General features: G+C 53.9%; 1 protein-coding gene across 1 annotated transcript in view; it reads left to right on the top strand.

The window, feature by feature from the left end:
* The window catches only part of NCOA1 (nuclear receptor coactivator 1), a 65,738-nt gene extending 59,198 nt beyond the window's left edge, over positions 1-6,540 (top strand). The window contains exons 17-24 of the mRNA XM_010002180.1: positions 1-53; positions 231-332; positions 1,229-1,628; positions 2,832-3,006; positions 4,074-4,257; positions 5,323-5,412; positions 6,320-6,376; positions 6,469-6,540. Of these exons, the coding sequence (XP_010000482.1) occupies positions 1-53; positions 231-332; positions 1,229-1,628; positions 2,832-3,006; positions 4,074-4,257; positions 5,323-5,412; positions 6,320-6,364 (1,049 nt within the window). The 3' untranslated portion in view covers positions 6,365-6,376; positions 6,469-6,540. The remainder of the gene's footprint in view (positions 54-230; positions 333-1,228; positions 1,629-2,831; positions 3,007-4,073; positions 4,258-5,322; positions 5,413-6,319; positions 6,377-6,468) is intronic.
* Positions 6,541-10,167: the final 3,627 nt, after the last annotated feature.

The following is a 10,167-nucleotide window of genomic DNA, read 5'->3' as shown; positions in this document are numbered from 1 at the left end:
CCCCCACCCGCCTGCGCCGGCGGCGGCAGCAGAGGCTGCAGGGGCAGCAGCAGGTAATTCTTGCACCTCTGCATCCCAGGGCCGTGGGGTTGGGAGGGGAGGGGGTGGTGGAAGGACTCTCAGTCCTGCCTGCAGCCCAATCAGAAGGGATTGGATGGGTGGGAAGCTCCTGCATTGGAGTTTTGAAGGTCTCCCTGGGTTGTTTTGTTTGTTTTTTATCTCTCCTCCAGCTGCTCCATCAAAACCGGCAGGCGATCCTCAACCAGTTTGCAGCCAGCTCCCCAGTGGGCATCAACATGCGGGCGGGGATGCAGCAGCAGATCACGCCTCAGGTAAGAGGGACACGGCCCTGTCCTCCTGCTGGGAAAAACTGGGGGTTAATCCTTGTGCTCTCCATGTTAGCACAGCCTGGCTCGCTCCTCCCTATCATTACTGGGAGAGAAAAATTCTCCCATGTGCAGAGAGATGGTGGCAAGAGGAGCTGCTGTGGGGTTTGGTTGTTTTTGCTTCACCCTTATTCCAGCTCCTCGACCTGCTTAAGGTATAAATACCTTGTTACTGTTTGGATAAGGATGTGCTAATGTATTTAATTGAGAAAGATCTTTGGGAAATAGAGATGCCGTCCTTTAAATACCAGAATCTCTAATGCAACTTCTAATGATTCTGCAAATTCCCAGGCCCTAAAGTTCTTATTTGGCTTCTAATGAAGTGAACAAAACATCTGCTGGGTATGAAGAGATGCTGAAAAGTGTAGCCAAGTTCTGGTGACTTTATTCCACTTCTTGGAGAAGTCTTTGACTTTTTGGGAAGCCTAATGAGCCGTGGGGAGCCTTAGTGATAGGGAAGGGGATTGAATGGTTCCCATCGTAGCTCCGATTTCAACCTCTGATGGCTTTGTCAGGCTTTTTAAGATGATTAATTCCAACACATCTGGCTCAGCCATATGGGGAGCAAGCCCATAGTGATTGAAAAGCTCCTGGGATGGGGCTTTTTTTTTCACAGCTCACAGCTGAAAGAGTCAAGGTCAGGGATCCAGGGGTGTTCAGGAGCATCCCAGTGAGGGTACAAGAACCGGGTCCCATGTAAGAGACGGGTGGTTGGTGGCAGCCAAATGACCAAGAGCCAACCCCTCCCTAAGAGTGGAGGATGGCTAGGAGGGGGGAATCTCTGATCTGTTGGCGAGAACCAGAAGGTAATGATGATAGGCATCTCTCCTCCTTCCCCACAGCCTCCCCTCAACGCCCAGATGCTGGCCCAGCGCCAGCGCGAGCTCTACAGCCAGCAGCACCGGCAGCGGCAGCTCATGCAGCAACGAGCCATCCTGATGAGACAGCAAAGCTTCGGCAACAACCTGCCCCCCTCCGCCGGGCTCCCGGTACAGATCGGAGCCACTCGCTTGCCTCAAGCACCCCCCCAGCAGTTCCCTTATCCCCCGAACTACGGTACGACCCCGGGAAACCCTCCCACCTCCACCAGTCCCTTCTCGCCGTTGACGTCCAACCCCGAGGCCGCGCTGGCCAACCGCAGCAGCATGGTGAACAGGGGCATGATGGGCGGCGTCGGAGGGCAGTTCGGCACTGGGATGACCCCGCAGATGCAGCAGAACATCTTTCAGTATTCGGGATCAGGTACTTCGAGGGGTTGGTTGCACTGGAATGCAGGCTGGTGGTGGGGAGGGAGAGGGCAGAGCTGAGATCCCTGAGGATGCGGTAGCCCAGCTCTGCTCATTTGTCAGCCGAGGCTTCATCCCCAGCCATCTCATCCAATCCATCCAGTCCCAGGAAAGCTGGGGAGAGACTGTTTATGAGGGCATGGAGTGATAGGACAAGGGGTGATGGCTTTAAATTGGAAGAGATGAGATTTAAGTTAGACATTAGGAAGAAATTATTTGCTGTGAGGGTGATGAGACATTAGCCCAGGTTGCCCAGAGCAGCTGTGGCTGCCCCATCCCTGGCAGTGTTGAAGGGCAGGTTGGATGGGGCTTGGACCAACCTGGTCTAGTGGGAGGCGCCCCTGCCATGGCAGAGGGGTTGGGACTAGATAATCTTTAATGTCCCTTCCAGCTCAAACCAGTGTAGGATCTTGTGATTCTATGAACCTGTGTTCTATGGTCTCCAAGGGGAATTGAAGGTCTCCATCTTCCAAAGGGACCTTTTCTGATTGAATCTCAAAAAAAAAAAAAACCCAAACTAAACACTGTTACACTGTTTGGGAAACTTAAACCTTGAAAATAATTTCCTTAACTCTTTCTTTGAAAATCAAACTGCAAGGCAGTCCTCTAAATTGCTCTTCCTTAAATATACATGCTCTGAAAAAGTCTACAGCCTTGCTGAGATGTCTGGAATGAGCTGCAGGCAGCTCACGCCTCTTGTGTGGCCACCACACTCATAGGAGATGGGTGAGGCAGCGCAGAGTTGCGTGCAGACAGACACCATCTTGAAGGTCTTCATGTTCAAGCATCCATGCAGGGTCTTAGCAAGGAGGACATCACTAATGAGTAGAGAAAAGGGGCAGTGTTGCTGCCATAGTCTGGCAGGAACATCCTTTGGCAGCATCTTCTCATTACCCTGGGTGTTTTCCAGCCAGGTGTGGCGCTGAAGAGGAACATTTGCTGATGGAAACCTCTTGAGGAAGGGTTTCCCTGCTCCTTCAGCCCTGAAATAGTTACATTTGAGCAATAGAGCTGCTTGAAACGAAAAACAGAGATCCCCAAACCTGAAAGTCAAGGCTAATCGTTCTGGTTTGATGCCAGCGGCTACAGGGGAGGAGGAAGGAATTGGGGTTGCTGGGGGGAGGTCTCTGCACAGCTGACACCATCTGTCCTTCCCCAGGCATGGGTCAGCAAAGTGAACCTGCCTTTGCCCCGTCGCTCAGCCCCAGCAGCCCCCTGATGTCACCCCAGCTCCCGCCGTCGCAGAGCCCCATGCTGCAGCCGGCGCCTCCCACGCCCGGCTACCAGTCCCCTGACATGAAGACCTGGCAGCAAGGAGCCATGGGCAACAGCAAGTAAGGTCATGGTGGGGATAACCTGGAGCACACAGGTGACACATACACAAAGAAGGTGGCAAGGTGATTCCCTGGTTAGGTGTTGTCAGGGGCAATGGTGCCTGTAGGTGACACCCGGCTGAGGACACAAGCTCAGGCCATGTCCTGTTGTCATGTCCTCCAGAAGTCACCATCAACCCATGTCCTCATGTTCACCTCAGCTCTGAGGCAGCCAGAAGCCCACAGAATTTAAATGAATAAGCACATGGGTTGAGTAAGACATGAAGCAGCTCTTTGGCTTGTAATTAAGTGAATGGCTTTATTATGTCTCATGAAAGTGGGATTAGGAAACATGACAATAAATTCAGTCAAGACCAGCAGTCCCAGGTCACTGCGTGACTCCCTTAAGGAGTTTCCAGCTGTGACATAGGGAAGCAAATGGGAGGAGTCACAAGACTTGTGGCCTTTTTTGTATGAATCAGGTCTGAGCTTCAGATCTCTGAAATGGGGAAAAAAAAAACAACAAAAGCTCACCTGGGGGATGCCTATCTGTGTCTCAGCTCTGTGGTAGCTCAGCAAGAGCTCGGAGCAGGAAGTGACTGGGCTGGGTGGGATAAGATGGGAACTGTGTTGGAGGTGGGATGATTCACCTAGCACTTGAGACCCATCTTCCTGCCTGGAGCAGAAGTGGGTATGGTTGGATGTTGAGGAGGACACTGGAAGGAGCGTGAAGGGGCTGACCTTTAATCCAGCCTAAAGCCCAGTAATGGTCCCTCTCATGGCTCTGGTGTCCTCCATCACATCAAGGAGCCTCCTGCTGCAGCAGGAGCAGAGGACAGATGTCTCCAGTGGCCACCTCCCTCCCAGCCACCATGTTGATTAGGCCTTGCAGCAGGAAGCACCTCTAATGCCTCCCTGCCCCTCCCACTGTCCCCAGAACTTGCAGGGCTTCCATCTCAGTATTCACAGAGAGGCGGGCTGACTGCCACCATGGCTCAGACCACCCCAGGGGCTCAGGACACACATCCAGGTGCCTCCCAGTACCACATAGCCCCAGGTAATGCTTTTTTTTCCCTTCTCTTTCCCAGCGTATTCAGCCAAGCAGGGCAGAGCCAGCCAGCACCTGCTCAGCAGGGCATGTACAACAACATGAGTATCACCGTCTCCATGGCGGGAGGAAACACCAACGTCCAGAACATGAACCCCATGACTGGACAGATGCAGATGAACTCGCTGCAGATGCCTGGGATGAACTCCATGTGCTCGGAGCAGGTCAGTCACACACTGTTTCCTGCTCCCAGGATGGCCAGCCAGCTCCCAGGGTTCTGCATTGGCTTCTCTGGCCCTGAGGGTACCAGTATATGAAGGGGAAAGTGGCATAGATCTAGGATAGCTGCTGTACTTGAGTCCAAGGCCACCAGCATCCCATGGTGTGCCATGTGTCCTTGGGGAGTGCAGGGACATGCCGAGCATCTCCAGCACGTCCAGCCTTCATGGTGGCCTGGCAGTGCATCTGATTCCCAAACTGGTTTGGATGGGAAGGGACCTTAAAGATCCTCTAGTCCTAACCTCCTCCCACTAGCCCAGCTTGCTCCAAGCCCCATGCACCTGGCCTTCAACACTGCCAGGGAGGGGGCAACCATAGTTTATCTGGGCAACCTGGGCCAGTCTCACCAGCCTCACGGCAAAGAATTCCTTCCTCAGATCTCATCTCAATCTCCCCTCTTGCAGCTTGAAACTGTTCCCCCTCATCCCATCACTCCTCACCCTTGTAAAAAGTTGTGCATTCCCAGGGAGATGTGAAACCTGGGAATGGGGAACAGAAATGGTTGGATACAGGATCTTTTTGCAGTCCAAGCCCTTTGGTGAGATCCCACAACTTTCTTAGCTGCCAGGGTTTCTCTCAGTGCCATTAAGCTCCCAGCTTGTCAGATTGGTGTGGGATATTGCAGGCTGGGGCTTGCAGCCTCTACCAGGAGAAGCCAAGGGGGCTCCATGAGGAAGGAGGTTTGTCCCTAATGTGAGGTGGCTGCAGGACACAGGCTGAGCTGGTGGCTTTTACCCCACCACTCACGGAGCAGTTGGGTAGTGTTTCATGCTCCTTGGGGGTGAGACAACCCTGAATCTGGCAGCAGCCTAAGGCAAAGATGGAGAGAAAAGCAAAACAGGGCCCCGTGCTGATCCCCCCAAAACCCCACAGCCCATGGAGGATGCTGGTGGCAAAAGTTCCCTTGCTCTCCCCCATCCTGTGTGCCCCCAGACTCAGCTTGGGCGGGCGGTGAGTGCCACTTGGGCATCCAGGAGCCCCTGGCTGAGCCTGGATCTTGCTCTTGACAGGTAAATGACCCGGCGCTGAGACCCACGGGCCTTTACTGCAACCAGCTTTCCTCCACTGACCTTTTGAAAACAGAAGCAGATGGGGCGCAGGTCAGTAAGAAACTGCTAAGCACACCTCAGGTACCCCGAGGAGTTTGATGGGTTCCTTCTCCCCATGAACACCCCTGGCCGTACTAGTGCGACACACTTGGTTTCCACTGGGGCCGGCCCTGGTTGGCAGGGTTGGGTTGAAGCCACCATGGTCCCACCAGCCCTGGGTGACAGCCAGCCCTTGGGGACACCAGCACTGCTTGCCAACCCTCTTCGTATCAAAGCTGGCGCCGCTGCCAAGAGCGGTGCAGAGGAGCGGTAACACCGCAGCTGAGCTGGAAAAATAGATGAGTTACTGGTGCTAAAGGCCCAGCTCTGGAGTGACATCGGGTGGGGAGGGTTTCTTTCCTAGGCTCGGCCACCTCTGGAGCAGCCAAAGGCCCCTGCACCGCCGCGGTGCAGCCAGGCCACCTCCTTCAGAGGAAACCTGGCTGGGGAGGCTCCGGATGCTGCCCCATCCCACGGAGCAGCACTGAGCACCAAAAGCGTGCCCAGCCACCCACCGGCGACAAAGCCCCGGGCTGCCGGGGACAATCCACTTCATCCCCGTCTCATCCACGAGCCGCCGGCGTCCCAGCACCGCCTCCCTCTTCCCCGTAGCACAGCCTTGGTTTGCAGAGCCCGTAGGGACGCGCCGGCAGCGCTGCCGAGAGACGCCACAACCCTTGGTTTTCAATCAAACAGCCACGCTGGACCTCGCTCACCACCAATGCCACCCCGTGCCACCCCGTGCCACCACGCCACGGCTCCCTTTCACCCAGGGGATGCCAGGCTGCGGTGTTTGTTTTTTTTTCGGGGGGGGATTTACCCCCCAAATTCATTTTTCCCCCCTCCTTTTTTTTTTTCGGATGAGCAACATTACGAACCTCGCCGAGCCGAATGAGTTGCAGCGGTTTTCTTTTTATAGGACAAGAAGACAGAAGAGTTCTTCTCTGGGGTGGCTCCAGACTAGAGGAAGTCTCTAGTGAGTTTCCACTTCACGTAGTACCCAGATCCACTGCCGCCGGCCCCTGCCCCGGCCCAGCTAAATCCCCCCTCTTATTTTTTGTGTCCCAGCAGGTACAACAGGTTCAGGTCTTTGCCGACGTACAGTGTACAGTGAATCTGGTAGGAGATCCCTACCTCAACCCAAAACTGCTAACATGGGCCCTGACTTTACAAAGATACAACTGGCTTTACTAGTATGTTTCATGAGGGAAACATCAGTGGTACATTCTATCAAAATGTCATTGGGTCTAAGACAACAACAAAGAACTAGCCATGTGGCTGCTCACTCATCCCCCCCACCCACGCACACACTGTGGGATGGGGAGGACAAAGGCCAGCTACTGGAAGCTCATGGGTCCAGACAAAAGACAAGGAAGGTTTCACTCACCAATTCTGGTCCCGGGCAAAACAAACTCAACTTGGGGAAAAATAATAATTTAATTTCACACTAATCAAACACACACAGAACACACAACACAAAGAGCAGGGCTTGCATATGTTACCCCATCCCTCACTGCTTCCTGGGCCCAAATCACTTTGTTCCTGGTTTCTCTCCCTCCTTCCCCCCAGCAGCACAGGGGGACAGGGGATGGGGTTTAGAGTCAGTTCACAGTTCTGTTGTTTCCTGCCACTCCTTCTTCCTCAGGGAGAATTGCTTACAGTCCTCTCCTACTTTTCCACGGGGTCCCTCCCATGGGAGAGAGTTCTCCATGAACCTCTCCTTCTGCTTGGGCACCTTCTTCCCCCTTCTTCCTCATCAGCCTCAGGATCTTTGCCCTGGCACTGCCTTTCACCTCTCCAGCACAGCTCTTTCTCCCCTGCTTGCTGAGGCCTTATTTCAGTTCTGTCATATGTTAATGGCAGAGGCCCATCTGTTGTCTTTCTACCTGAGATGGGGGAGCTTCTAGCAGCTTCTAACAGGAGCCACTCCTGAGACCCCCTGCTACCAAAACCACACCAGAAGCAAACCAGCACACAAAATAACAACATTCAAGTATAACATTGGTTAAAGGTATAAAATGAATGCTGGAAGCCAACAGATCCCTAATTGCTGTCCCATGGACTGTTTTTCATAAATGGCATACTGTAGATGACATTAAAGCTGCACTGAAAAAAAACCCCAACTTGTCAGCAATTATTCTGCTTAAATAGAAAAAACAAAACAAACAAAAAGACAAAAAAAAAAAAGAACAGTTTGGGGAAAAAACTGCAATAATTTTTAGGGGGAAGGATGGGGGGAGGGGTCTGTCAATTATTGTAGATAAAATTTTCTGATTAAATATTAAATAAAATTAAGCAGTCGGTTCTTTCTGCTTTGATTGTGTTTAACAGCTGAGGTAGCTTAAACTATTTAAAATAATAATAATAAAATAATAATAATAATTGAATTCTCTCTTGGGAGATAGCTTATTTTTTTTTTGTTCCCTCAAGCCTGTCACTGTAAAATAGCTCTGAGCTCTGTATAAATTTGTTTTCTTCTCTTTATTTGGGGGTCGCTTTTAATATTCACTGTGGACTTGGGGGGGGGCGGGGGCAGCTACGGGGGGACTTTTCCCTTTCTACCCTCCTCTCTAAAAATCACACTGGTGTGTGGAAAAAAACAAATGTGTCGCTTTGCTGGTTGACATCATTTGGAAGAGTTTAAAATGACAGAAGAGCCCCAAAACACCCCAACAAACAAGGAAAGAACCCAAGCGGCCAGTCATCGCTTCAGGGATGCCAGGATCCCCTCCGTCACCACGGGTCGTCAGGCTGGGGGAGCTGGAAATGAGCCAGCGTGTGGAGTTTGGTGGGAAAAACTGGCTTAAATCCCAAAGCACTGTAGAAAAAAAACAATATAACGTGTGTATGGGGGGTTGTTAGTCACCAAACTGAGCACTGGAGCGTGGCGCGGGATGGTGGGCAGCGGGAAGAGGAGCCCACGCCAGAGCCCTGCTCCCCACAGGGGCACCAGGGGTTCTGTATAGCCCAGGGTGCTGAAACACCTCAGGGGCACGTTCATCTCTGGAATAGGGGCAAGGGGAGGGGGCAGGGGGTGGAAGTGGCATTCACAGCCAGGCCAGGCTGGGGAGGGGCAGGGCAGATGCGCTTTCAGCTGACCGTGTGGTTTTTGAAAACCGAGCGGCTCATTGGAAACGCGTTTCCCATGGGCGGCAGGAGCGGGTCCGCAGCCAGTTGTTGGCCGATGCTGCCGTCTGCTGCTCAGGTGCCTCTCGGCAGCGTGGCACGGCCAGGTTCCATGTGGGTAAAACAAAACTGACAAGGCAACCCGGCCTCACTGGTGCGGGAGGAAGAAGCGACCTGGTGCTGTGAGCCGGCGTGGATCCACAGCCACAGTGTGAGGGGTGGAGGTGGGAGAGGTGCCGGGAGCCACCCTGGCAGAAGAAGCAGCACCAAATCCACAGGGAGGAGCAGAGCCACTGGGTGGCTGTGCTGGCAGCCAGAGCTTGGGCAGAAGGACAGCAGCCCCTGGGATGGATGGACAGACTGGGAAGCTCAAGGAGCAGGTTACCCCTAAAAAAACCAAGTGTGGCAAGGGAAACACCTACAGGCACAGGGACAGCAGGTTAATACAACATGGAGCCACTTTCTGCACAGAGTAACATTTAATCCCCCCCACTCCAGAGCTGCTTCACACTGTGTAACCGCTGTCAAGGTGAGACAACACAACCTGCTGCTGAGCATCAGCACAGCACCACCAAAAAGCCAGCAGCTTCCCTCCTGGTGGCTGCCCACAGACACACTCGGCTCTGGCCCAGAGGCAGAGCTGCCCCTGTCTGCCCCCGCTCACTTGAGCAATTTGAATTTCTTCAGGTACTGGTGCACTTGGTCCTTCGGGTAGGGCCTGAGCGCCAAGCAGGTGGCCACATTCTCAGGCTGCTCCATCCACACTTGGTGGTCAATGCTGTGCTGCTTCAGGGTCTCTGCCAGCGTCGTCAGGGCAGCCTCGTCTGCAGCCTGGGGAGAGATGGTGACCGCTGTGAGGGCTGAGGTGACAGCCAGGGATGGGAGAGCCACGTGGGAGAGGCAAAGCAAGGCAGCTGGTGCAGGGGATGGTGGCCACCTGGAGACAGGTATGAGGGTGGGCAAACCCCGTAATTTAGATCTTGCCCAAAAAGCATGTTGTTCTTGCAGGCCCTGGCTGCACCAGTGCGAGCACCAGGGGTAGGAGCCGGGGGCTGTGAGCCAGAACAGGTTGTAAACCTTCAAAAAAATGTAGGGTTTTTTCCATGGAAAGCTTGCCTGGTACAGCATGATCAGGCAAAACAGCTCTAACCAATCCCGTGCCCAAATTCCCCCTCACAAAGTGACTGCTGTGGCCCAGGGTGGTTACAGAATCACTGAATCACAGAATCACCAAAGCTGGAAAGGACCTTCATTATCATCAAGTGCAGCCTATGACCAGCACATCAGCCAGACCATGGCACTTCAGTGCCACATCCTGCCTGTCCCTGAACACAGCCAGGGATGGTGCCTCCACCACTTCCCTAGGAGGCCAATTCCACTGTCTGCAGGGGTGCATGACAAGCAGGGACACCTCATGAAGTGGACGCCTCGTGCCACAGGGGCCAGAGATCCTCGGGGGTGGGAACTCAAGACCCCAGGAGCCTGAGGACAGGCCGGGCCCGCAGGACAGCAAGTCCCGACTGAACCCTCCCCACCAGGTCCGGCTGAGGACGGGGTCACCCCCACAGAGCCATGGCCAGCCCAGCGGCCCCTCAGCTGCCCCCACAGCCCCTCAGCTGCCCCCACAGCCCCTCAGCTGCC

This window comes from Chaetura pelagica, unplaced genomic scaffold, assembly GCF_000747805.2.
Source record: "Chaetura pelagica isolate M959 unplaced genomic scaffold, ChaPel_1.0 scaffold107, whole genome shotgun sequence".
Taxonomy (NCBI): Eukaryota; Metazoa; Chordata; class Aves; order Apodiformes; family Apodidae; genus Chaetura; species Chaetura pelagica.
This window is presented reverse-complemented; position numbering and strand designations above follow the sequence as displayed.